General features: G+C 44.4%; 2 protein-coding genes across 3 annotated transcripts; both read right to left on the bottom strand.

Moving 5' to 3' along the window:
- Nucleotides 1-777: 777 nt before the first annotated feature.
- LOC130524572 (caM kinase-like vesicle-associated protein) lies at nt 778-11,197 on the bottom strand. 2 transcript variants are annotated; one of them, XM_057030826.1, is made up of 11 exons: nt 10,902-11,197; nt 4,330-4,449; nt 4,122-4,253; nt 3,598-3,672; nt 3,346-3,484; nt 3,136-3,256; nt 2,977-3,052; nt 2,757-2,893; nt 2,522-2,600; nt 2,350-2,437; nt 778-2,191 (listed from the first exon to the last, which is right to left on the bottom strand). In XM_057030826.1, exons 2-11 carry the CDS (start codon nt 4,422-4,424, stop codon nt 1,877-1,879), a joined length of 1,257 nt encoding a protein of 418 aa, XP_056886806.1. In that variant the 5' UTR covers nt 4,425-4,449; nt 10,902-11,197; the 3' UTR covers nt 778-1,876. The 2 variants fall into 2 exon arrangements, with proteins under 2 accessions (XP_056886806.1, XP_056886805.1); XM_057030825.1 differs by having other exon boundaries at nt 4,330-4,453; nt 10,902-11,180.
- A 7,012-nt stretch (nt 11,198-18,209) lies between these two features.
- On the bottom strand, nt 18,210-28,000 carry mst1ra (macrophage stimulating 1 receptor a). Its single transcript, XM_057030609.1, has 21 exons — nt 27,860-28,000; nt 26,043-27,332; nt 24,559-24,735; nt 24,103-24,222; nt 23,807-23,977; nt 23,567-23,730; nt 23,326-23,458; nt 23,114-23,250; nt 22,829-23,008; nt 22,641-22,740; nt 22,334-22,561; nt 22,098-22,244; nt 21,860-22,022; nt 21,702-21,791; nt 21,338-21,547; nt 21,170-21,250; nt 20,905-21,086; nt 20,723-20,832; nt 20,214-20,379; nt 19,999-20,135; nt 18,210-19,857 (listed from the first exon to the last, which is right to left on the bottom strand). The coding sequence occupies exons 2-21, from the start codon at nt 27,240-27,242 to the stop codon at nt 19,626-19,628; spliced, it is 4,128 nt and encodes a 1,375-aa protein (XP_056886589.1). The 5' UTR covers nt 27,243-27,332; nt 27,860-28,000; the 3' UTR covers nt 18,210-19,625.

Raw genomic sequence — 28,000 nt, forward strand, 5'->3', positions numbered from 1 at the left:
GTTTGTTTTTTCTGACACCATTGAAGTTTTGTTTAGTTTTAAAACACTTCGAATCTTTGATGAAAATTTATCAAATAGAGTTTTTTTTTTAACCTTATGTTTAATATTCCCTATGTCCTGCTCCCGGAACTTCAGCTCATTAGGTAATACAAAGCGATGACTCAAGAATGGTCTGTTTTAAATGTTAACTGCCCAGCCAGCTGATAACACATTTTTTTTAATTTTAAAAGTAATATTTAATCTAGCCCTTTAATCGAAATTCTTATAATAGTTTCACTGCATATTTGGGCCAGAAAAATAAGGTTGAGAGTTTATATGACAGATTTGACAGGTTGGCTTTTACCTTTCAAAGTCAGAGACAACATAAAAGAATGACTTAAAATCCCATAATAATCTATATTCCTTCTATCATCTAAAGAAACACGATGTTGCAGGGTTGCACACGTAACCTCATATCCATTTCGTTAACACCAGTTTTTTGAATCATGGCATTACTGCAGTGTTTGAGAATATTCTCAAGAAAGCAACCGTAACCATAGTTATTGTTACCATGGTAACTGTAGAAAAACTTTTTTTTTCTACGGGAGGCCCAATGACAACATAGATTTTCATGCATTGACCTTAATCAAACAGAAGTGTGATGCATTGATGTTCCACACACATCTATGTGCCGTCCCTTTCTGTCACTTTCAAATAATTAAAATTGCACATTTTACAGGTAAAAATGTGTGTGTCAAATCCATCGTATCCTCTTTAACAATAATACAGACAATCTACCACAGTTCTTGCAATAATTTTATTGCTTCTTTTATTATTTTATCCATACACAAGCATAGCAACCTATTAGCTTAGCTAAATGTTGCTAACTACACATGGAATTTAAAAAACAAAACAAAAACAAAACAGAACACTGGTACACACTGCAGATATACATACTGGTACAGTATATGGACTCAGCTATATAAACTCTGAATTTTACTAATTACAAGTGACAACACAAGAACAACAGCCTAAACATCACCGCACACAATGCTGGGACAGAAGTATCAAAACAGCAGCAGAAAAACTGAAGCCAACAGCAAATAAAAACTGCTAAAAGGAACACAAATAAAACCAGAAAGCAGTCACAATCAAGTAATGTCTTCTAGAACATTACAAAAAATTGCTGCAACAAATATTAAGGCACTTCAACTTAAAAAAATATGCTTTCTTGCTGCCGTAAAATTGTAAGTTGAGTGAAATTTTAAGGAATTAAGATTTATCTATATACCATTAAATGTAATCTGGGTGTTAAGATCCACTAATTTACTGTATATATGTGACCGTTACCTAAATAGCCATTAAAATATTTTTAAGAAAATAATCTCTTGTAAAAATTTGACATTTGCTGACAAATTTGCATACTTTCAACATCTGATGCAATTAATTTAGTAAGTCTTTCAACTCATAATTTTAAGTCACAAGAGATGAATTTATGAAGCATTCTGAAGCTCAAAAGTAGCAGTTTGTTAAAACAAACAAACACAATATCTACAATGTGCTGATGACATAAGCGGAGTTGATTTTTTTAAAATTACACAGAGGATTTTTTTTCCCTTTTTTCTTACAGTTTTAAGGGGAAAAGGAAACAACCGAAGAGCTACTTTGCGACTAGCTTTAAAGGGACTGGTAGACAAATAACAAGGAGGTGTGATTAATACTATCTAACAGACTTGAATCAGTACAGGAGGCAAAACTGGTGAAATGCATGATGGGAAATACACAAGTCTGCACACATGGAGATCGTCAAACAGCGTGCTATCCTTATGCCGAACCTATAGGCTGGATTGCACATGTGCTTGTTGCCAAGCGTCCTGCTTTCACGCGTGTTTCACACTCAGTATCCTTTTCTCTGAGGCAACATCTGGGGAACGTCTCCGTTGCACCGCGCCTGCTGCTGCTGCTGCGCCTGCTGCTGCTGCTCCTCTGGCCGGGCTGCAGGGGGCTGAGGGAGCGAGGGGATGGTGCTAGTCTGTGCATCGGCGGCCTTTTCGCTGAGGGCGGTCTTTATGCTGGCAGCAAGGAGGCTGCCTCCTGGCATGTTGGGGTCAGGTGGACCTCCAGTGGCCCCTGCAGCAAGACCAGAGGCCCCAGTGTCCCCCTGTTCAGAGGCCCGCAGCCTCTTCATGAGGGTGGTGACCCGGACAGCTTTCTGCATGTAACGACACGAGTGTGAAGAAACTTTGAGGCACACGGTTACAAGGGCTGAATAAGAAAATGATTTATTTATATCATTGATTTAATACCCAAATAGGTATTAAAGGCCAAATATTGTAAGTTTGCTTCTGCATTGTGATCCATTAGCTGTACCTTCCATTTGGCTTTAGCAAAGTTCTTCTCTATCTGGGCACAAACCCCATCCTTGATGTTCTTATCTGAAGCAGCATTTCCAGAAATCCTGGACAAATAGGGAGGAAGGTTAATGTTATGATTTTCACTTGTAACCTGTCACTTTCCTTCTTTTCCTTTTTTTTTTTTGTACCATTCGTGCGCAATAGCTTCCTGTGCAGTCAGTCGTTGATCTTGGTCCACTTCCATCAGCGACGCCACTAAAGTTTTGGCTACAAAGAAAGTAAGGAACGTCGAAAATGTGTAAAGAACATTTCTCATAGCTTTAGATAGTGGTTTTACATAAGAAAATCCATCACATTGGTGTTTTTCTGTGCCAATTAAGCCTGGACCAGAAATAAAGATAAGCACATGTTATTATCTCTCACCAGAATCTGAAATGTCATCCCAGTAAGGTGAATCAAATTCATAGTCCCCTGATAAGATCTTCAGGAAAAGATTCTTATCGCGGCTGTCTGAGTCCTCTTCGTCACCGTCGTCGTAGAAAGGAGGGTTCCCAGACAATCTACAGATGGGGCAGAGTCACAGGACATGTTTTACACCATCAACACATGCCTCAGTCATTGGGGTGACTCGGGTGGCACCTACAGTATGTACATAATGACGCCTATGGCCCAGCAGTCCACGGGTCGCCCATATCGCTGCCTCCCGATGACCTCAGGAGCTGCGAGCAAAAACACATTATCCACTCACTGATCTGAATTTTTATTGATAGAGATGCAAATTCTCCGACAGAGACGCCTCTACCGAGATACTCTGGAGTCCCGCAGGGGTCCTTGATGAGGCCATTTTCAAGTTTTGCCAGCTGGAAGTCGCTGATGACGATTTTGGAGTGCTTCAGGCGATTAAAGTACACCAAGTTCTCCAACTGAATGTGTTAAAAGAGAAAGATTGCACACAGTAGGTGGTAAAATGCTCCCATTCTTTCCCGTGATGTCAGCGCTGCCGTTTATTCACCTTCAGGTTTCTGTGGACGATTTTCAGAGAGTGCAGGTACGCTACGGCCTCCAGCACTTGCCTCATGACATTGCTGGTGTCCCTCTCAGAGTAGTACCCTTGGTCCAGGATCCAGTCGAACACCTCTCTGCCTGTAGCTCTGGGCAGAGGAAACATCTGAATGAAGAGCGAGTCGCGTGCGGATAACAGGAGAACAGTTGGCGAGCAGAGGAAATCTGCCAGCCTTTCCTCTCAACCTCTTCCAATACTCACAGCTCCAGGAAGATGAAGTACTCCTTCTTGGTTTCAAAGGCGTCCACCAGCTGGAGGATGTTGTGATGTTTCACCCTTAGAATGGAGGGAAAAAAGGTGAGGGGACAAATGAGGGGGCTTAGTGTAGGAGGAGAGGTGAAAATAGGCAATAATCCCAGTCACAGTCCTCATTCAAAGTCTTCCGAGTGATTAAAGAACAACTCGTAAATGCTTTTATAGCACAGGCAAATGTCTAATAACATAATAATATCATCATTGCTTTACTTTAATTGCTTTAATTGCTTTACTTGCTTTTACTTTATATGACCAAACTCCTTTTTGCTGGTATTAAATAATAAAATAAGATTTGTTAAATGGAAATTTTTTTTTACCTCATTAAACCAGTTTCTCAGACTGAAGACATGAGGAACCATTACAACCGTTTTCATTTATAATGAATAATATTCAATATTTCAGTGATGGTTTTACTAATATTGCATCCAGTCAACACTCCTCTGTGATGAGGTGCCTTCAGCTTCACTTACATTTTTAGAATCATTATCTCATTCTTGGCAGCTTTTCTCACTTTACGTCCGTCCTTTTTGTTGAACTTTTTACAGGTGTACATTTTCAGGGTGTTCCTATCTTTGGCCCGGAATATCTCACAAAATTCCTCTCTGCCAGAAAAAGAAAGAAGGTGTCTTTATACCTTTTTTTAGCCAAACATTCCCATTTCAATGTGGGTGTACTCACGACTTGACGACCTGTCCGAGGTCATACTTGTCGGTCACCTCTGAGGGGCTGTTGTAATCCTTCTTCTCCCCAAGTGTCAGACAACCAAATGGCATGGCAGCTCGTGCCCTCGCCAGGGAGCTTCCTGCCAGAACACAAGCGACCCTATTAACAATCGAATCGAAACTTGTGGGAGAAAGTCACTTCAAGTGGAAGCAAAAACGAAACAACACGAATGCGAAATAAGATCTCAATCAGCAAAACTCCCCCGGTGGAGCCTCTGACGCGGCGCCGGGTCAGCTTCGCACTGCAGCAGCGGCACAATTATTCATCCGTCTGTTTTCTACAGTATTCAGATTGGTTCGACCCTCCACTGTAGCCGCTGCTTTTCTCACTTTATATTCATAAAAAAGGGCTAAACGAGTCGGTTCCCTCGACTCTGCAGCTGAACCAGCGCAGGAGGGTTTTTGTGGTTTTCTGTGGTTTAAACTGTGCGGCAGCGAGCCCGGCGAAGGACAATCTCTGTCTTTATTAGGAAATTCTCTCGGTGGCCTGCAGTTCTCACCCCGACTGAAGATCATTTACTGAAGGACGGGAGGCAGAAACACGACAGGAAACATGTTACTCTCTATTACAATAGTGTAAAGACCTGATGGGGTTATAACCGTAGCCTTTTCAAGAGGAGAAGTGAGGAGGAAAGAGTTCAGGGTGAAAAAGAAAGGATAAATGTCTTTTAGATTGTTAAATATTGCTGGCAAGACAAAAAAATAAAATCCAGATAGACTTCTAATGTGGGAATATTGTCCTATCAGGTAAAAACGCTTAATAAATATATAAATTACTGACTGTTGTTGTTAGAGTTAAATAAAATTGTTATCAATATATATTTACAAAAAGCCTTGAATGATTGTAGGCCAATAAACTCAGTAAATCTTCACCCACGTGAAGTTTTTTAGCACATTCCGGTGCCAAATTTACAGGCTCAGAGAATTAATCAAATTATTAATGCCTCACACCTCACACCACCCTGATGGAAGGCTTCCAGGGACGGTGGGGGTGAATTATTTTCAGATGTCAAACAGAGATTAAACAGAAACAGCAGCGAGGTGCCGTCTCCCGGAGTTATCGGCCTCAGAGACGTCTGTCTTGTCTTGAATTATAACAGAGAGACATGAGTGGAATTCTGATCGTTTAAAGTTGGAGGTGTAGGACAGAACTGGGATTGATTCACATGTGATCGACCACAGACCTGTTTCTGAACTCGTTTGATAATCGTAGCCTTGTATTCTTCAGGGGGACAAAAAAACATTGGAAACTGCTGTGGGTTATCAGGAGTAGCTGCCGCTTCAGTACTGGGTTTTCTCTGATCATCCATCCATCCATCCATCCATCCATCCATCCATCCATCCATCCATCCATCCAGCCATCCATCCATCCATCCATCCATCCATCCATCCATCCATCCATCCATCCATCCATCCATCCATCCAGTCATCCATCCATCCATCCATCCATTTATCCATCCATCCATCCATCCATCCACCCACCCACCCACCCATCCATCCATCCATCCACGCATCCATCCATCCATCCATCCATCCATCCATCCATCCATCCATCCATCCATCCATCCAACCATCCATCCACCCACCCACCCATCCATCCATCCATCCATCCATCCATCCATCCATCCAGCAGCCACCCACCCATCTATCATCCATCCATCCATCCATCCATCCATCCATCCATCCATCCATCCATCCAACCACCCACCCACCCATCCATCCATCCATCCATCCATCCATCCATCCCTCCATCCACCCATCCAGACAGGCAGGCAGGCAGACAGACAGACAGACATATCTTTGGATGCATCCCATGCAAATGTTTACATTTGGATTGTGGGTTTTGAGCCCCCCACTAAAACACCATATCCAGCCCATAACTAAGCTCTCACTGGGAAACCAGGATGCTGTTCAGGCCCCACAGAATAAGTTACAGCCAAAATAGATGAGTGGGAGTCAGAATTTCTGCTGTCTGGAATCTCAGTCAGGAACAAAAGCAGCTTTTTCCTCACATAGGTATTAATCTTCTCTTAACTCAGAAGCCAGCTGAAAACCTTTGCATTACAGCCATTCCTCATCCGGAAGATCTTTATTATGGGAAATAGTCCCAACTTGGCTGTGCATCTGTTCACGAGGGGGCTCATTACTCTCACGTCTCTACACAGATCTTCTTTAAACAAATAGAGCATATAAACTAGTTTATTAGAGTGAGAAGGGTAGGGAAGCTTGAGAGAAGCACTCAACACATGATAATGTAGGAGGAAAATCAAGATTGCAGTGATTTTTAATCAATCAGCTCAGATAATGAAGCATAAATTACAACACAAACTTTTCCTTAAATGGGATCTCTGCCAATAATCTCTGTGGGGACGAACGGGATTTCAGTTCACAAGGTTTTAACCGAATGATATATTAGCACTGTGTTTTTCATATTCCAGCCTTCTTTTGAAGGGTACACATGTGAGGCATCCACCTGCCTTACATCCGCATCCACAAAAGAGTTACAAAAGCAAAGCAGAAGAACTGGATTCATGGTCACAATTTAGAGCAAAATTGTGAATCAGTTCAAAATTGAACACAACTTTAATTTGCTTTCGTTATTATAAAGTGGATCTTTTGTAAAATGTTCTGTTATTGAGGTTAAATGAGAGGGCTAGTTGCCTACAACTCATTTCAGTTGTGTTGCACGGGATAACAGAAGCAGAATTGAGACCATGCTAATGCTTACAATGCTAGCTCCAGAAAATGTCTTTTAACGCTATAGAGTTTGACTAATTTCAATGTTTTCAGCAACGCCATTTTTTTCCTTTATTCCCAAGTTCCCTGGTCATTTGTAATAGTCCTGTCCTACTCAGACCTGTTTATTAAAGTTTATTAAAGGTGCAATTGGAGCAGCTGGAGGGCCCCCACTCTAATCCATTAATTTCATTCTTTAGTTGCATTGAGACGTTTTAACTCAAGGCTGTATTTTTTCCAGAGGCCTGCACACAGAAGAACATGAAGAAACAGGGTCAGTGAGTGCCACTAACTACTCGAACAAAGAGCACACCCTGTATTCTGAGGCTGCAGACAGAATTTTCAGACAGTCAACCATTTCATTTACAAGCACCTTGCTTGATATTTAATTTCAGTCACACAGAAACTATTTGTCGCAGTTTGGATTCAGCATCGCAGTTTTTGGTCAAGTTACCCTAATAAGCTCCACAGCATCTGATGAATCATCTTTTAGCTTTATTAGTTAGAAGATCAGAATGAGATATTCCTCATGAAATGAAATGTAAAAGCTTTGTTTCTAATCCAGAGCGCTGCAGATCTCCTAGAGGGATTTAACAAATCCTTTAATTAAAAATGGGCAATTTTCCCAGAGGATTTAATATCAGTTCTCCACATTTGTATGACTGCTTTAATTTCGGGCTTTAAAATCAGAGTTATCAGAATTATGTGCACTGGAAGGAACATGTGTTGTTTAGAAAGCACCAAAAGGAGCAACAAACAGAGACAAGACAGGTGCACAGAACAGACCTTTGTGGAACACCACAGGCCAACACTGCTGTCAAAGAAATGAGAAAATCAAATCAGAGACAGATCGGAAAATAAAAGCACAGCCCTCGAGTCCTGATCCAGATCTTTCAGGGGTAGCAGCAGACTTTAGGATCCACAACAGACGATTCATCTATGCAGCCAGAGAAACCAGACAATAATAACCAGAGAAACAAAACAACATGGAAATAGTGCTGGGTTTATTTTTTGCCCCATAATCATCTTTCCAGGAAAGATGCATATTTCTTCTGAGGATCAGCTTAAGTTATTACATGAAAACATGTTCTATGATGTTCAGGAGATGAACAACACATCCTGGTCACGTTAGCAGCAGGACTCCAACAGCCCTAAAAGCTATTCAGCCCATGGGCGTTGATGTTTCCACTCATCTATTCATATATCAGAGTCGGGCTGACACGTCTCACATTAAAAAAAACAAAAAAACAAAAAAACAAAAAACAATAATTTTCAAGGGAAAACATTTGCTGATGCATCTTCACAAGTTCACAAGACGCGGCAGAAAAATAGACTTGTTATTTTCATGACACAGCGTCTGTTGAAGATGTCTCACCTGCGTTTCAGTCGGGTAGTAATTACTGGTTAAAGTGCATCACTTGTTTTGTGGGTAACTCAGAGTGGTTTGAACTTGTTAAGCAACTAGTAATCACTTACAGGGCTGCAGATTTAGACTGAAACTCCATCACACATGACTGATCTAATGGTGAGGCTCAGTTAGACTTTACTTTTGAAGGTGTAGGTGGATGAAGGAACAGAGCACGTGTCTCATGCATATTTTAAAGTTTGGTTTTGGACTCTGCATGTGTGTGTGTGTGTGTGTTGTGTCGTGTGGATGAATGTTCTCTATCCAGGTCGAAGATAAATCTTGGCTTCAGAGAAATCAACTGGACTTCTGTTGGTTTTTCAAAGACGTTTCACCTCGTATCCAAGAGACTTCTTCAGTTCTCAAAAGTGTTGAATTCTCTTAAGCCAAGATTTGTGTGTGTGTGTGTGTGTGTGTATGTGTGTGTGTGTGTGTGTGTGTGTGTGTGTGTGTGTGTGTGTGTGTGTGTGTCATCTCCATATTGAGTATCAAAATACTCATTCCAAGTGAGGACAGTTTTGGAAAGGGAGGACATTTTAGCTGGTCTTCACAACTTCAAAGGAATGTTTGAAGGTTAAGATGTGGCGTTAAGGTTGAAGTTAGAATCGGGTTTAGATCAGGGTTAGCTGGGATGGTGAGGGTTAGGAGCTGGATATTTCTGCAAAAGTCCCCACAAAGAGAGAAATGTGAGAATGTGTGCTTTAACTAAATCTTCAACCATATACAAATGCAGTTGAAGAGACCACAGACTAACACAGATCCTCGGGCCACTGATGGAAGTATAGGATAGCATGTCTTTTTTATTTCCATATGTGTATGTGCTTTGGTGCTGTTTTGTGAAATAAAGATAACGTAGTTATAACTAAATCCCATCAGTGGGACATGAGGCCAGAGAAAGCTGTGGATTTGACCACGGCGGCACCTTTTTAAAGGAAAAGACTTGGCGGCGAGGGGCAGATGGCGCCAATGACGTTCGAGCCAAATTTTGAAAGCCTGTTATGCCTCATTTATGGTCGAGGCATCGCTCTTGCCGACTGTGAAAGCGAGGAATAAATTCACACTTCCGATTTCCCGGGGATGGCAAAATGAGACAGGAACGGAGATGCGCTCGCCTCTGCCTCGGAGAGATGGGATGAGGTTTCTGCTGAGTATGAATCAGATCTTTTGTGCTCCCGCAAAGCTTTCAGCCCGCCATTCATCTCTTTGTTTTGGGCAGTGCGAGCATCATCCGACCAGCCTCTTCTGATGCTGTTTTGTTGCCATGGTCACCATGTGTTACTGTATGCGCCACGGTGCCGTCTGCACGGCAAAAAACATCTCGTCACTAGAGCCAGAGGCCAGCAGCCAGATTACCAACTCAAGTCATTTCCTGAGAAATAATTCCCTGCTTCACATTTGCACCTTTTCCGAAAAGGGAGAAGGGTCTTGTTTTCTCCCAACTAATTGAACTCCCTTGACTGTGGCTGGAGCCCAGTGAAACATGTCAGGTAACCTGCTCAGGGAAAGGCTGTTGCACGAAGGACGAAAAAGCTATTTAAACACACATAAATGTGTTTTATTGAGGGGAAAAGGCCGTTCTTAGAGAGGAAGACAAAACCATGAAACAGCACTGCAGCAACATTCTCTGCTCTGCTTCTGTTCACCGTAAACGTTCAAATCTGGATTATGGTTACAGTTATAACAACTACTCTGTGCTTTATAACACATTTGCTCCTTTACAGAGCCAAGGATCCAAAACAAGATCTCTTCTGTCAGTTTGTCACGTGATGTTCTGCATCAAACTGTGCTGCAGAGCTTCCCAAACTTTCCCCCCCCTTTTCCCCAGTTTATGTGCAGTCTGTGCAGCTTAAAGATTTGGGAGAAATTCCAAGATGCTTCCAAGGAACTGAATGAAATGTGGACAAAAAACTTCTAAAAATATTCACGCAGTCTGACGTCTGGAGGTATTATGAGGTGGCTCTGTATCCAGAAAGAAAGTGGTTATCCCAATTGCAAGCAGTTTGGGCGTGAAATGAAGACAAAATAAGAAGAAGGCAGAGCCAGCGTGAGACTGGGGATATATGGGAGCTGCTGGAGAGATGCTGCAGTCTGGGTGCACCAAGAGTGTGTCTTATGTAAAAACTGCTCACACGCCGAAGTGTGCTCACTGACAACAGCAAATAACCTTTCACATGAACACTGATTGAGATTTTTTTCTTATTATTATTCTAAATTTACTGATCATCTGAGAATCGCTGTCGCTGCCTTTGCGCACCAGGCGCTTCTGCAGGTCAGCGTGGAAACTATCAACCGGCTTCCAGGACGTTTTTCCCAAATTGTTTCAAGTTTTCCCAATCGATGACACAACACCGACACGACAGGCAGTGACTGACCGGAGCTTCTCCTACCTTCACTGAAGTCAACTGGTAGTGATCAATACTTAAATCCTCTGGTATTCTTTCTTTCTTTCTTTCTTTGTTTTTCTTCTTCTTCTTGAGCGGTTTCACTTTTCCCTTCCGCGGATTTCGGAACCAGTCTGTAACCAGTCAGGTTTCTGATCCTCGAGCATTTCCAACAAGTGAGAGCGTCCACGGAGAGATTACGTGAACGCGTGATGGCAACAGCCAGGCTGTGATGCAGGGAGGGGAGGGAGGGAGCGGGGCGCGCACTGCCGTGTGCGTGCGCCAGTGCGCTAACGTTGGGGTAACGTTATCGTCCAGTGTCGATGGCGAAACAGGTGATGCTCGCGGCAAATCAGCGCGCGGATTACACCGTCCTCCCCTCAAAGTATCTGGGGAAGTTCATGCCGCTCGTTCCAGGAAGAAGAGGAGAAACTTACATCAGTGAGCACCAAAACGCTCTTTTCCCACTTTTTAGATGTGAAACATGTGACCCAAGGTCTTTCTTTCTTTCTTTCTTTTTCTTTCTTCCTTCTTTCTTTCTTTCTTTCTTTCTTTCTTTCTTTCTTCTTTCTTTCTTTCTTTTTCTTTCTTTCTTTCTTTCTTCGAATTCAGGCCTGGGGCTGATTTTACTGCCCGCTGGGAAAGGCCGTGCACCATTCTAATCGAATACAACGTTAAAGCATAACAAAATGCTAACAGAATCCTGTCGGAGACATCAGAGGATACTGTGATATAGGCTGCTACTGTTGTATAAATCCAGCTCTGCTCTAAACTATGAGAGAGAAAATGCCTACAGGCTATCTCCAAATCACACAGCCTTTACTAGGTCAGTGCCAAGAACAATACTATGTTTAGAACCAACAGAGATCTTCTTGATAGGCTTGAACAAAATGTGGAGAGTGTGATAAATGTGAACAACTCAGACTGTTTTGTGGGTTTTTTTGAATGAACGCATCGCTACGGATTAAGCATATGATTACTTTTTCACTCTTTGTGTGAAGAATGGCAAAATTAGTTATCAGCAAAGATCTGAGGTTATCTAGGGGCCAGAGATGCAGTGATCTGACTAACGTATATAATGACTCTGCAGGCGTTTCAGCATGTAGGAAGGCTCTCATCCCTCCCTTACATAACAGCAGTAACTCTTTCCTAAAAGGGGTGATGTTGGGAAAAAAAGAATGAAGTGTCTCTAACCTGCTCCCCATCTATCCACAATACCACCCACTACCTCTTGTTCTGACTCCCGCCATCACAACTAATAGTGATAAATCACAAACCCGATGCCATCAATCCCTCACATCACAGTTGTGATTAATCATCCTCTAATTTTCCCCAGCAGTAGCCAGTCAATCAAGATTGTGTCCTACGAAAAAGGCCGTGTAAAGATTTAAAGACAAAGGTGCAACACTCAGAACATGGGAGCAACAGCCGAAAGGTGGCAGGGAGGTTATTAAGAAAGATATTTATCAATTTTGACTTAAACATTTAAAACACAGGCCAGGAATTAACCCAGCGATGGAGGTGCATCCCATTTATTTGGTGCGATCACTGCTTGATAAATGTGTCGCACCTAATGCAGCTTCACCCAGCAGCCATGAGCTTCCATCAATAATTACCCATTCATGCCAGATTCTCCCTGCTAAAAGGAACTTTCTAACGTCCACGTTGCTTCAGTGGCTACGGTTCCTCTTGCAGTCTTCTCCTCTAACCAGATTATTATCTGTTGTAATTATCCTCAGAAGAGCTGTTGTATTTCCTGTCATACAGTAGAAGCATACGCACAAATGCAACCTGCGTCACAAAGCTCGCAGGCAGCGCCACACCGCGCATCTCTGAAAGTACTCAATGCTCTGCTCATCCCCGCGTTACCATGGCTGCAACTAGTTGATCCAGCATTTTCTAAGACTATGAATGGACTCTGGAGTCTTTGACTGTTGCTACGTGCCCGTCCATCATCTGAATCCTCCCCCAAGTGTCTGCCTGGAAATGCAAAAATCTTCCTGGATGCCTCATCGGATCTGTTCCTAAACTGACATTCATATTCAGTGACATGTGAGATATGCGTATGAGTCTCGACCATTGTCTGAATTAAATGTTCGTTTTGGGGGAAGCAAATGATCCTTTTTCCTAGTTTAGTGTTTCAGTTTTGCAGAGAAGGATTTTTTGGGGGGTGGGGGCACATTATTTTTCTCCACCAAGCTTGAGAGAGATGAGTCAACTTATAGTTCAACTTAGTTGTCATAGAAACCAAAACCAATAGTCATGGGGTCTGGGAAGGAAGCCTTTGATGTGCTGGAGACATGCTGCTCTCAAGCATCAGGGCTGTACAGTAGACCTTGACAGCTATATCGCCGGAGTTTCCGATCTAGTTCGGAAATGTTCCCTAACAGAACACTTCCGACAGTTTCCACAAAGAAAAACAGTCCTCTGTAAATGTTTTAAATCACAGCTGACAAATCTGCAGTTGGAGGTAAATAATGTCCAGAAAAGATATAAAAACCTTCCTGCTTGTGTCAAATATTTATAAAAATCTTTGAAACAAGCGTCAGCAGTTCCTCCTCAGTGTGCTCAATAGTTAGCTGTTATGGTAACAGCGTCATTGAACAGTGCTCTAGACATGCTTATTTTTATAGTTGTTTGTCAGTCAGAACATAAATAGGAACTGGAAACTAGGCTAATGCTGTGCCTAAAGATGTAATGCTGACATAAAATGATTTAATCTACATCCTCACCATAGCAACTCTGCGGTCCAAAACCATGCAGATGAGGTTGATTAGGGACTTACAGCCCGTTGTTTGTGTGTGTGTGTGTGTGTGTGTAGGTGTGTGTGTGTGTCCGTCCCATAATGGACTGGTGACATGCTTAGGTTGTATTCCTTCCCTCTCTTTGGTCATCTAAACTTTATTACGTCACCAGATCTCCTGCTGCAGAAAAAGTCTGTTTTGTTACTATAAATATCAAACAAGCCTTTTTGGAGATTTTTGAGATTACGTTAAGTTAGTTTGTTTGTTTTCTCCCCTCCTATCATACTCAGAGAACAAAGACAACTACTCCAAGTGTGCAGAATAATATTGGTTTTTAGGACCATTTAACCGAAAATTGTCCAGACGGTGAAAGTAATGTGGATTGTGTAAGTGTGTGTGTGTGTGTGTGTGTGTGCGTCTTATCTCATTCCTGTACTGGCTACATATCCCAAAATATTCATTCTGCTAGGGAATGGAGGACATATCGTGAAGTGGGGACATTCTGGATGGTCCTCACAACTTCAAGGGATTGTTTGAGGGTTAAAACTTGGATTTAAGGGGTTAGAATTGGGTTAAGGGTAGGATTAAGGAGTGAGTTGGGATTGTTGTGGTGAGTTTAGGGAGCTGGGTAATGTACTATGTCCATGAAGGTCTTCACAAATGTACAAGTATGAATGTGTGTGTTTTCTTTATACAGGGATGGAAGTGGAGCCTTGCTCACGATGCCCTCACACTGTGAGCTGAACATTTGGTGCGGTTTGAAGTTACCATAGCTACCACAAGACAGTACAACCGGATGTCTGTGTGCAGACTATAGCTCAGAGCTGATGGTACAGGTGCTGTGTCTGGCCAAAACAAACAATCTATAGGAACAACTATTACTCATGCTGTTGATTTGACAGATTTTAACACTAAAATGGTGAAATGGCTGGTTCAAACGGGCTTGCAACTCGTTTATGTGCTGGCAACAATAAATAAATTAACACCCCATTAAGATTTCCTGTAATGACCACAGACTCTTTGCTCATTTGGAAAGGCAATTTACCTCCAGGGTCTTTTGTGCTAAATCAAGAGAAGCCTCTAAATTTTTGCACCGACGCTTAAGAGCTTTCATAAACAGCCGGACTGTGCTGCCTGATCACAGCAGGTCATCGCCAACCAAAACATCTTATTCACCACGTTTCCAACAGTCTGATTACACATGCTGGACAATGATGGTGATGGGTTTTTTTTTGGAATGCAATGTTTCATACTGACAAAGGACGAAAAAAAGGGAATCTGAGATTATATTTCCTGGAAATAAAGCCCATGTCCTCGGTGGTGCGTGCGGGACCGCCAGGAAAAATAAAGATCACGATGAAAATGAAACAACAGAGTGAGTCAGGGACATTGTGCAAGTGAAATATGTGTTCAGTCTACTCACAGTAGATTCTCTTGAGGCATGTACAGTGTAATAATCTTTGAATTAATCATGGGATGGGATGTGAGTCAGTGCTCCTCAGTGCCTGAATGGGTGTTGTTCTGTGGAGTAAACTCCATTTATTTATTTCCCTGGCACTGACATTTCATATGTGAAAGTTATGAATCGATTATAAAACATGCATAGAGCGGTTTGCTAATTTCCCATCATATTTTAGCCGCCTTCCTACACACTGCTGGTATCAAATGGTGGTTGTCATAGAAACAGGCTCACAAGCCACAACAGGGCATTTGGAAGACAAACACAGATCAGCGTAAGAGAAATTCTCCATCGCAGATCTGCGGAAAGCTTCCGAGTGCAGGGATCGTTGAGTTCTGCTGCTGCTGTTCAGGTAACGTCATGATCGATGACCTGTGTGGGTGGGTCACAAGCACCGTCTTCAGCGTGGCGGGTCAGGCTGCTCCAGCGACCCACATGTCAGACACGGGCAAAATTAAAGAGCAGAAATGGTTTTTGAGGAGGTGCCGTCGAATCGCAAGAAATGTAAAAGGTTTATGAGCGACATAATTAATTGATCAGAGAAAAAGTGACCTTTTTAGGGTGGATGCACAAAACAGTCACAAGTTTGTTCAGAAGATTTAAAAGTCCACCTCCACGTGTCCTTGGACACATGTCGGGATGGCAACAGCTGCCTGGTTTCAGCCATTCATCACTGACAGTTTGGGAAATGAACCAATAGACCTCTGGACGTGTCTGCTCCCATTCATCTTGTTCTGATGGATTTTAAGGTTAAAGTAGCTCCTCTGTTTCCTCTATGGGGTCGGCACGTGCTGGCTGGATAACCTGGCATTTATGCCAGTTTAAAGCTAAAGGTCGACCACAGCAACAGTCGATGTTCTGAGGAGAAAACCGCAGAAGACATAATGGAGGTCCAAAGGCAGGGAGATTGATGTCGGAGGTCATTGAAATCACCATCAGCCTCTTCTTATCATTTCAACAGCTGAACTGACACAACATTTACCAAAACCTAAGAACAACAGTTATAGAACAGGTTGTCTAAATTAAACCTGGATTACAAAATCCTGGCTTAATCCACTGACCTGTAACATGCTTTTTTGAGATCGGTAATTTTTCTAATAGAACTAAAAGGCTTTTGTTTCCCCACAAAGAAAAAGGCAAAGACTTGGTTGGTTGGTTGGTTACGGACAGCCGTTTCATTCAGGGAGCAACACTGCTCGGACCATTAGCCAATAAACACTGCATGTGCACACTGAATGTCACTGCTGCAGCATTTTTCCTGCAGTTTGCAATTTTAGGAATCTAACCTGCAGGGTAATGCAGGGCAACAACAAATGAGCTGCTGCAAACACTCTGTGTGTGTGCGTGTGTGTGTGTGTGTGTGTGTGTGTGTGTGTGTGTGTGTGTGTGTGTGTGTGAGAGAGAGAGAGAGAGAGAGCTGAATATCAGCTTATGCCAGTTTTAAAGTCATAAAACCCAGCTGATACAGTCATGCAATGTGCCTCACGGCCTTGTGGCTCCGAAACACTTTCATTTCTTTGAGAATCCGTGTTAGCCTTTCAATAACACCCCATCTGTGAAGACATTCACTCAGAGAGCAAATGCAGGAACAAACATAACACTTCTCTCCATCTGTGACCTCGCAGCTCTCCGTCCTCCCTCTGAATGCAGCCTAACAATGGGGAATTGCAAGGGAGAGGGAGGAAGCTCGCTTGGCTATTCAGTTATCCACTGACGGTACACAAGCTCAAGGACAGGAGATTCAATTCAGACAACGAAAGAGTGAGAAAATCCAGTCCCAGTTTGCTCTGCTCAGGAGAATTGCGATGGTAACGATGCAAGTCTTTTACATCAGATTGGGCATGAGAAATTTGATAAAAGTCTAAATAAACATCTCGAGAGCCTTCAGACTCTGCATGGGGCATAAGAGAGAACGTTCCCTTCTCCCTCTCTTTCTTTGCGCTATCCTGAAAAATTCAGAAACCTTGAGCCACGTTTCCAGACCCCACACAAATAAGAACCACCCGTACCAACACGTTAGCGTTTTCCTTCGCTCCTCCAGGCATCTCACACTCAGTGCTGCACTGCAGAACATCAGCTTCTGACAAAGCCCAGAAGCGGACGGGCAGACAGACGGAGGCAGGTATCTGTCACCAAGCAGAGCTTCTCTTCAGCTCACGTTATTAAGCAGAACGTGCACTTTGGTCCGTCGTTCTTTCCTGTTGCATTGTGGGAAACCTACCAGAGTTTTGTGCCTCTCATCCAGATTGCACAGCAGCTGCTGATATCTGCACTTTCGCAGATTTCAGCATGATCTGGCTTCAGAAGCAGACCAGTGTGAAATGGAGGTGTAAAATATTTATAGATATATATAAACTTGAAGGCAACAAAAAGAATTTTAGACCAGACACCCTATAGGGATGCTTTCTGCACTGGTTCGGCACAGCGTCTCCTTCTGGGGTTGGGAAGACAAAGCGTGTCTCTCTGCATGTCTGTCAGAGCAACCAGCGACCTGCTGTCACTCCCTGCGTCAGTTAATCAGATAATAATGTCGTCCCGACCACAAACTTTCCCTGAAAAGGAATTTGATGTGTTGTACAAGCTGTGACAACATTATGTCACATCTCACATGGCAGCATTCTGCCAGAGCCTCGGCAGATTAATTAAAGCATTGCTCTGTTGTTGGAGGACAAATTTCAGACCATAAAAAATAAAGTGCTTTAAAGGATTTGAGAGCTTTTGAAGCCCTTGATGGTTTGCGTCTTCATCTAAAGGGAGTGGAGCTCCCAGGCCGACTTATATGTTTGCTTATTTGGATCAAACTGACTGGCATCTATTTAAACCGACTTTGCTCATAAATCCTGAACCCTGCACCTGAACACAACAGGGGCCTGCCATTATCACCGCCGACGTTTTGCCGTCCCCAAGGCAAAGGATAAATAAGTCAATCTTTTTTTAGAAACATGAATTATTCATGGGGAGCATTGCAACTGTTAGATACACAGATCAGAGCTGACATAACTCAGGCCCTCTAACAGTCTTCCACTCGGGTACGGGAGCAGACCTGAGCCGCTTTTATGGTGAGCTTCTTCATCCAAAGTTTTTAATGAGGGGGGAAAAAATTGTGCACACGGGGTGGGGGGACTTTTAATATGCAGACACACTTTTCCCATTTGTCCATTTAAACAGGATTACAGTGCAATCTTTATGGGATGAAGAGGAGGGGAAATGCAGCCCTCGCAAAAAAGTCAAGTACAACAGAACAACATCACCACCTAGAAGGAAGCCTGTTGGTCCAAAAGAACTGTGGGTTTTGTAACCAAAATCAGTGCAACGGTGTTTTAAACCTCCCACAGTGGACAGAAAAGAGTTAATTACAAACATGAAAGACATAAGACACCTTCTAAGTTTGCTCTCCTGATCAGTCGATGTGTGTGTGCGCCTCTGTGTGTCCCTCCTTTGTGCTGAGCTGCCTGCTGTAGTGCAGGAGCATCATCACTGCAGCACTGGCTGAACCGCACGTAACGGAGGGGGGATCGGTTGCCCCCTGGTGATGATGACAGGTACTAGACGTATTTCTCAGTCTCCGATGATCAACAGCACTGACAGCTCCCTGTATAATTCAGGGGGTGCCGCAGAGCTTATAGCACAGATCCCAAATCTCAATTTGTGTGTTTTGCTGATAGAAATGCAGTGATTCTGTGATCCTATATTGAGGCTAAAGAGGGTCGTTTATTAATACGAGGCAGATCTAATAATAGTAATATTCGACATCACGGTGTTTGTCCAGCGAAGTCTCCCCGTGTCATTGATACTGTCATTGCCAAATTGTTGGGTGGGGTCCAGATTTAGAGGCAAAGACACATATATTATTTTCTGAATGGGAGAGGTGAAAATATAGTTCACAATTTGATTTAACGGATTCAGCATCCGCCACTCTGTGGTTTACACATGTAGAGAGACAGCAGTAACGCGCTGGCTCGGCCCCCACACAACCCCCGCTTTAAAAAGCTGCAGGGTCTCTTTGAAACGGAAGCGAAACCAAACTGACGAGTCAGCATTCTTGTCTGAAACTAAGATCCCCAAGTACATTATGAAATTATATAATGTAATTGTATAACATTAGGGCACATAAGAACAAAACGAAAGGGGTAGAATATTATTCCCTGAGCACTTCTCCGGATTTAGAGACTCCAAACCGTCTTAGAAAGAATGTGGTTAGCATCATGACTTCTGGCCGATGTAACCTCACTTGCTAAAGTACAGTCTGAATCACACGTGTGTGAGGCAGTTGGAAAACAAAAACATTTACTTCCATGTTTACGGCATTGCGCTACAGTTGCTACAGTTACATCATGACGAAGAGCGATGAATTTGGTTCACCTCAGTAGGCTGGGCAGTACCATCCACGGGTTAAATTCACGGCCAAACCGCACATTTCAGGTTTGGAAATCTAAAGTTTGCATTACAACAATAAAAAAAAATCCAAGTAAAGTCGCTGGGGGCTTTCCGACCCTTTGGGTCCTGTGGTCTTTGCGTTTGCTGCCCTCAGCTGGTCTCCTGACCGTCCGAGTCCAGGTCAGAGGCCTCGGCCTCATCCGCAGAGCCGGTCAGAGAGGGGTAGGGTCTCGGCTGGTCCAGGTTGACATAGTTCACTTTGAGGCTGATGTAGTGCTCTCCTTGCAGACACAACAGGATGTGTTGAACGTCTGAAGCCAGACTGGTAAAACTGGGTCTGAAATCCGGCTCAGGGTCCCAACATGACAGCATGATGGAGTAACTGTAGTCGGAAGACATCAGTGGCAACTGAATTAGTGAGTCAGGGTTAATAATTTATCACACTATTCAAATTTCAGGGATATCGACAGATAAGTGAAATATTAAAACTCAGCAACGACACAAAACCATGAACGGCTCTTACAGCGTGTTGGGGCAAAACTGTGGCTGTGGGAGCCGACGCCCCTTCAGCAAGTAGTTCGTGATGTCATAGGGGTCCACATCTGGATACGGGCTGGCACCTCTGGTGAGCAGCTCCCACATGAGGATGCCATATGACCACTGCGGGAAAGAAATCACCGCCACGTTTTATACACGCCGGAGCGCTTTTGACATGAAAGGTGATTTGTGTGAACCCACCACATCAGACTTGGAGGTGAACTTTTGTGTTTGCAGGCTTTCGATGGCCATCCACTTGACGGGCAGCTTCACCTGTTTGTGGTCTTGAATGCTGTAGTATTCTTTGTCATAGATGTCCCTCGCCATCCCAAAATCCGCCACCTTCACTGTGTACGTTTCATCCAACCTGGAAAAACAAAAAACACGCAAACACCAGTTCACAAAAATTCAGGAAACTAGGGGGGAAGCAAATGCGTCTACAATTGAGGCGTTTATTTATTAGTTGGCCTCATTTAGTCAAACCAAAGCAACTTAATAATTAATTGTGACGCAGAAGGAATTTGGGATTTAACATTAATCTGAGTTTCATGCGTCGCTATGCTAGTTCAGCCCAGCCCGCCTGAGTGACTCAGTTCAGATGACTCAAAGGATAAGATTTAACGCTGATGTGTTCAGCAAAGGTTTCTGTCTGAAACCCTGAAAACATACTTAGAATAAAGCCAAACGTCGTCTCAGGGTGTCACACTCACATGCAGTTACGTGCAGCCAGATCTCTATGGACAAACTTTTTCTGGGCTAAATACTCCATCCCTTTTGCAACCTGCAGCCCAAAACCAATCAGGTCTTTGACCGTGGGGTTCTGTGGAAGACCCAGAGATGTTAAACAGCACTCGTGTCCATGCTCCCGATTAGACAGATCACAGATTTATACCCTTTTTTCTGAGCGGATAAAATGCCGAACATCCCCATGCTTCATGTACGGTAGCACCACTAGAGGGAGTCCTTCTTTAGGCAGCATGATGCCCAGTAGAGACAGAATATTTGGGTGGTCAAAACCTTTCATGATGAGGCCCTCTCTGAGAAAGTGGTCCACATCCTTCAGATCTGTGATCCCTGTTAAAAAACAAAAAATATATAGACATCCCACAACCGCAGGTTTCTTTTCTATTTCTGTTTAAGAAAACAAACATTCGTACTGTTCAATGATTTGACAGCACAGTGGGTCTCTTGTTTGTTGCTGTCTATCAGGTATCCGTGATAAACCGTCCCAAAGTGGCCTGAACAAAATAAAAGGATTACCATTGACCTTCCTGCACCGACCCAGGGGAGAAGAAAACAATATAACAAAAAGTATGCAGGCCCACCTTTGCCGATAACCTGGCGGTCCTCGATTCGGAGCATGTCAGCGGGGATCAGGACATTTTTGACCTCTTCAAGAAGATCAGGATTTAGACTGACCATGGAGATGTTGTCACGTGGCAGTAAAGGAATGGACAGATGGTCGGAGCTGGCAGCATACAATAAGCCTTGGAAGGCCATTCCTCCTGAGCCCGACGTTGGACTGGAGAGATCCACTGTGACGGGAGGGAAGCGCAAACATTCCTATCAGGAGATTTTATTTACATCTGAAATCACTGGTATAATGTTGACTGAATGTGCAATACTGCAATGATTAATGGAACGTCCATTTCCTCAATCTGCATTCATGAATGATTCCGCCTGACTCACCGCGTCTGTAATCTCCCGTGGGGGAAAAATCCGCCGTGGCGCTGGAGCGGGCAAGTGAGAGCCTCGTCGATAAACGGTGCTCTATGTTCGCTGGAGGGACGGGCACGAGAAATGAGCTGGTAATGGGCACGTTTTTGGCTGCATCAGAATGTTCTCACCTTTCTTTTTCTTTCTGACGTGGAACATCACGGCTAAGGCCATGACAGCACCGAGGACCAGCGCGCCCACGATGCTCAGAGTAATAACCGCGATGCTCACAGCGGCGTTGATGTCGTCGATCCCCACCGTGCCCACATCGTAAACTTCCCCACCGATAGACACCTACTGTCAAAGGGCAGGTTGTATCACCCCGATGAGCACGTTACGTCTGATCTGATCTACCCGAGTGTCTCTGACCTTGACGGGCAGTCCCCCAGTGGGAATAACTAGACCTTTTGGAATCCTGCAGGTCAGCTCATTCAAAAGGACCTCGGCGTTGCAGTCCACACCGCCGACGGTCATGTTGATCTTCATACACAAGCTCACTGTGTTCAGGTTTCGATGCTGTTATGTGCCAAAAAAGCAAATGCATGAATAGCCCTGCTCCATTGTTACAGATTTAAAGTGAAGTGATACAAAGCGTGTCAGCGTACATGCAGTGAAACTTCGTTCTCTCCGGGTTTCAGTAGCAATACCCTGTCTTCGTTCTCGAAGGGGATAACCTTGACGTTGCCGTGATACTCGAATCGACTGCTCCAGACCTTTAGTTGATCTTCCATGTGGATATAAATCTGTCCCATTTCCTTTTCGTCCGGCATTTCCTCAGGAAGTGCAGGAGCCCAGCACTCCATGTGTGTGGCATTAGTGGATCCATTGCAGACCTGAGGCGAGAGCGCACAACAAATCAGACAACGACGACGACGACGACGGAATCACAGAGATCTGCTCATTTTGACTCACTTGCTGAAGCGGTCGCAGGTTTGCATCTTTGGAAACGTACTCCACCACGGTTTTGTGGGCAGAGTCCAGATTCTGCCCCTGTATCACTAATCTGGAGCCGCTGTGTTGTCAGAAAGCCCGTGAAGGATAACAACTTTAAACAGGAAATGAAAGATGAGGGTAATCCAACGGTTTGAGCGGCACTCTACCTATGCAAGCTGCACTGAGGCTCCACCAAAGTAATAACAGGGTTTCTTTTGTAGAAAAACATCTTGGTGGCCGTCACCGGGAAGCTGTCGATCAGGACTTTCACAGGCACGCTGCCGACGTCTTCTGCCACTGCCGGAAGGCAGACAATGGAAGACGAGGCGTCGGTTCCTCCGCTAACACTGGAGCCAACAGTTTTTGCATTTTTTTTTTTATTAAAGGCTTCATATCTACTTCATCTGGAATCTGAAATGAACGAGATGTATATGCAGTCGTGTGGGGATCACCTTAGAATCCTGCACTGTTTCTCCCCAAAGAAGACATCTCTCTGGAAGCCAGAATCCAGATGTCTGCCTGTCAGCGTAACGGTGGTGCCACCAAACGCAGGCCCATAGTCAGGCTGTATGTCCGTTATGCTTGGCTCCTGAACACAAAACATTTGATTACACACACCATGAATGCACTCACCAAATCGGGGGAATAAATGTAGCATTCTTACCACAAACGAGAAGCCCTGGATCTGAGCCGTGCCTTCGATGGAGTAGCGGCCCTCCACTTCTCCTTCGTGCACCTTCAGGACTATTTTCAGGTCTTGGCCCGGCTTGTTCTTTTCCTGAATCCTGCACACCAGTCTGAAGCAAGAAAATACAACAAATGTGGGGACATGGCAAACATTTGTGCACACATTTTGAGCATGTGTGTGTGTGTGTGTGTGCGTGTGTGCGTGTGCACGTTCTCACTTCTCGCTGCTGCTCTTCTCCGGCAGGACAATACAAACAGTGGATCCCACCATGATGCTGTGTGTTTTGCCGTTGATGATGGCAGGTCGCAGCGGAGACTGGAACTCCCACCCACACAGCGTCACCTCCGTGTCCCCGCCAACCGGCGCCACTTTGGGGGAAAACTGAGGAGGACAAGGTCATCATTGTCACCACGCCCTGACCCGTGCGGTTCGCCGGGGGCCTGTACCGTAAGTGTACCTCTGTGATGACAGGCGCGCACGAGTCTTTTTCCCACTGCATATCGCACTGGTGCTGCCTGGAGCAGACCCCCGAACACCAGCCGCAGTTCATGAAGCGCGGAGCCATCAGACACATGGAGCAGGTCCTAAAATGTGCACACCCTGGACCCAGGGAGGGCACCTTGAACATCTGAAGCACAAGAGAAAGAAAAATGCGATCTTCTAACACTTTGAACCAGCTAGCATTGAGCTTCAGTCCCTTCTTTCCTTCTTTCAATGAGCGGCAGGATCTTTAGGAAATCCTGCTAAACCTACCTTGTTCCCAACTACAAAGAGGAGCCAATCCTCTGAATACACGGCCGCCGTTCGGGACACTTCACCATCTCCAAGAGAGTAGTTGGCAAAAACGATGGGCCTGTACAGGGACAGAATCACCTAAACAGGAAAAACACCAGCGGCGTCACAAAGACATCATAATGGGTCACGATAGCAGCCATTACATACGGTATATGTAAAGGTGTATGTTTATATTACTTCACAGTCTCTTCACAGACAGGGATGAAAACTGTTGTGTGGTTTCTGTCTGGCCCAGGTGTGATTTCACTATTTTGATGTGTTTTAGGTTTCATAATGGGAAGTGAAAAACACGTGCAATTACAATTCTGTCGTAGTGATCGCAGCTTTGTTTTATGTTGGGTGGGGATCATTTTTTGCATGAAATGCTAACAATTATCATTAGGATGAATCCCAGAGTCACGCTGACGTTGATACCTGCAGTATTCGTCCATCGGAGGTCCCAAAGTGGCCCAGCGTGTGATTCCCAGTGGTGGTGACCAGGACGGTGGTGAAAAGAACATCTCTCATCTTCCTGTTGAAGAGGTCCAGCCTGTAGTGCGGCTGTGCCACTAGAGTGGGTTTGGAACGACATGTGTACTTATCTTCAGAGCTCTGCACAAAAACCACCAGAACAAGAGGGCTTGTTTTCAGGAAGGGTCCCACCCAGCATCACTGCAGGGGTATGAAGTATGAGAAACAAACACCCCTAGGGTCATGTGTGTGTGTGTGTGAGAGTCAGGAAAAGAGGTAGGAAAAGACAGGACCCCTTCATGATGAGGAAATGGTCTGGCTTTGCTTCAAGTCACAGTAACAAGCTGTGAGTGGAAAAGGTCATAAAACAGCAATGACCTGGCTCCAAACGATGACTCTCTCTTAGCAACAGTGAACCTGGACGTTCGCTACTTTCAAACACAAATAACAGGAGGTAACAAATGTAGGCTGCGATAGCATGAGTTACGTTAGTTAAATATTAGGTAAATAGTCCAGATTAAAACTGGATTTGCCTTGTGGAGACAACATTCCACACAGCAGTTCAGATGACCTGTCCCAGCATGCCCCACTGGTTCCCACTACAAGAATGAACCATTTTCACACTATTCCTCCATTTCATCCACTTTGTATTACAACATTCCAGGCTTAAATAGACCCACATACACCTACTTGTATAAATAAGGAAATATGTCACTATTTCAAAACTATTTTCTTTATGCAATAAACTAAAAAAAAGCCTTTCCTCACATTTCATCATAGCTTCAATATCCTGCCTGCATCCTACTGAAGCAACAGCTGTGAAAGCCAGACACAGGCAAACACTGTCCTTCCCTCTGGAATTCCAACATTTTATCAGCGGGATTTATAACTTATGTTTGTTGGCATGAATTCCTGTGGGTTTACACACAGCCATGCGAGCTCAAAGGACACAGCCGGAACGCCATAAAAGCAAGGAGCCGCCCCGCACCTTTATTATTCTTTCGTCCTGAACGCTTTGAATTTAACCTACCAAACAGTTCCAGGCACTTTGCTACCCTGGGCTTTTATTTTGAAATACATATTTGATGAATGCATTTCCCTGTTTGGGACCCACACTGTAAACAGTTGCCACCCTCCGACCCAGGAAGACTGAAATGGTGTGGCAACGTACAGGTCACACCTCTGACTCATCTGCCCCTCCCTGTTTTTCATCCAGTGCCGCTCTGCCACACACCTACACAAGCGTATCATATTGCAACGGCCAACAAAAATCCATTCTTTCTTAAGTTATAATATGCAAACTATGAGCTCCGGAGGTAGCGGCAGCTTTCTGGTAACAGGTAACACAATTACACAATGTTTGTCTAGAGGGTCATTTCCTGTCCCGGCTAGACAGAGACCTTTGTACCCTTTCTGAGCTCTGACGACAACACATGCGTATTACTCACTTCGTGTGGGCAGCTCTCCAAAGGCTGGAAGTGGCCGAGTCCCCTTGACAGCTGCTCCGTACCTGACCTGCAGCAGGCCTCCACGCCCTCATCGATGGCATGGTTGACTTTGCTCAGAGGAAAAGCACAGAGGGCCGAGTTTCTCTGAGTCTCTCCCAGCTCGTTCACCACGGCAAACACGCCGTATAAGATATCCTCCTGCTCGTCCACCCTCAGCTCTTCTGCCAGGTCCTTACCGGCTCGTCCAAAGTGCGCCGCCTGTAGCCCGTTATACACGATGCCCCTAAAATCCCCTCTCCTCCTGCGCTTCGGGTTGAAGTGACACTCCAGGACAACCTCGCGGTACATCCACACCTCACGAATTGAAATGGGCAATCGGCCCAGACGGGTCTGGAGAGGCGAGTTGCTGTTTGATGGATTTTCCCTCTGCAGGGACAGGAAGTAGACGTATTCCTTGGTGGCGAAACTGTGGATGTAGTCAATTTTGTACGTGCTGCGCAGACTGGGGAGCACGGTCAGTCCGTCAGTGACCATCTCAAAGCCATCTTCAGTGGAAAGTGGCCTCATCACTGATATGGACCTCCTCGGGTACCTCTGAGCCACTCTGTCATCGACAGCGGCAGCTACAAAGAAGTACGTGGTGGAGCCATCTTCAATGATGGAGACTTTGGTGCCCAGCGGGCTTGCCAGACAGTCTGGACAGCGGGTCGGCGAATTATGCTGTTTTTTGTACAGACATTGAGGTGCATGCTCCGGTGATTCAATGTCAATGAAGTAACAGACGCCGTGCTGCGTGCTGCCGCAGACGTACAAGTAAGGCAAGAGAATTCCCGCTGGATCCAAAACAAGAACTTCACTGTCTGTGTCCACTGGGTCCTCGGGATCTGCTTCCACATCACACAACTTACAAGTTTCACAGTCAGGACTGCCGACCGGTCCGGTTTTCACCTCCCACATTTCCTCCAAAGTACCACTGACAGCCTTTATCGCGTTCTGACATCCGATGTAGATCTCCTTTTGCTGTGAATCCCAATTTACTGCTATGTTCTGGACAGGTTTGCTTGTTTGGAAGTGGGGGAGGGAGTATTTTACTGTGAAATCCACCAGAGTGCGTGAACCAGAGGCACAGGCATGCTGTCCTGAGGCGGTTTGTGTCAGTATCCAGATGCATATTGTCAGCAGGGCGGTCCAAGTGACCATTTCCACGTCACAGTCCACCGGGATTGAGTGCTACCTGTAAGATACTTTCCTCAAGGGGAACATGTCTGAGAACCAGTGGTGGGGCGAGCTCTGTAAATGAAAGCAGAAATGGAATGTTTAAATTCAGGGAGCAGAAGAACCTTTTCACATTCATTGCTTGACTGTAAATATTTATTTTGTTTACTGGAAAGAAATTCAACAGAAGGAACTGAAAGAAGTGGGGGGAAATGTTGCTGAACAAGTTGCTCAAGTCTGTTGTATCTATTACGTTATTATTGCAATAATAATTATCTATGGGAATTAAACACGGTGGTAGAGACGAGAGATCTTCCCACTGCATGCCGAAACATGTAAAACGACAAAACACCGCACGATGCCAATCTCTTTCAATTATTAGAAATTACAAATCCAATAGAGATTTACTCCAAACTCATGCAGTAGTTAGTTTTCCAATCTAAGGCGGGTAGCCTACATAAAAAGTTTTAAAACCATGTATCAATGATACATAAAAACACATTCGTCTGCGGGAAGAACTACGCTGTAGAAGTTGACCTATTACATTTTTTAACGCGGAAATCTGGCTGATCTCTATGTAACTTGAATCCGTATTAACTTACCTTGCTTTATAAATGACGTAAATGCCTCTAAACAAGCTGGTTTTCCATTTGAGATAGAGGTTTTGCTGTGATTTTAACACCCTCCTTGCTGACACCTGACGGCTCAGCGGGCTCACCGACACTGAGCTCTGCAAGTCAGCG

Source organism: Takifugu flavidus, chromosome 4 (genome assembly GCF_003711565.1).
Source record: "Takifugu flavidus isolate HTHZ2018 chromosome 4, ASM371156v2, whole genome shotgun sequence".
NCBI classification, from domain to species: Eukaryota; Metazoa; Chordata; class Actinopteri; order Tetraodontiformes; family Tetraodontidae; genus Takifugu; species Takifugu flavidus.

Bases quoted from the DNA above. Each gene is read 5' to 3' on its own strand.
- mst1ra (XM_057030609.1), bottom strand. From the start codon at position 27,242: ATGGTCACTTGGACCGCCCTGCTGACAATATGCATCTGGATACTGACA. The intron at 23,978-24,102 runs GTAGGTTTAGCA...CTTGTGCTTCAG, and splicing joins TCTTTGTAGTTGGGAACAAG to ATGTTCAAGGTGCCCTCCCT. The intron at 22,245-22,333 runs GTACGCTGACAC...GGCACATAACAG, and splicing joins AGAACGAAGTTTCACTGCAT to CATCGAAACCTGAACACAGT.
- LOC130524572 (XM_057030826.1), bottom strand. From the start codon at position 4,424: ATGCCATTTGGTTGTCTGACACTTGGGGAGAAGAAGGATTACAACAGC. The intron at 3,485-3,597 runs GTGAGTATTGGA...TCCTCTGCCCAG, and splicing joins TACTTCATCTTCCTGGAGCT to AGCTACAGGCAGAGAGGTGT. The intron at 2,192-2,349 runs GTACAGCTAATG...CGTTACATGCAG, and splicing joins TTGCTAAAGCCAAATGGAAG to AAAGCTGTCCGGGTCACCAC.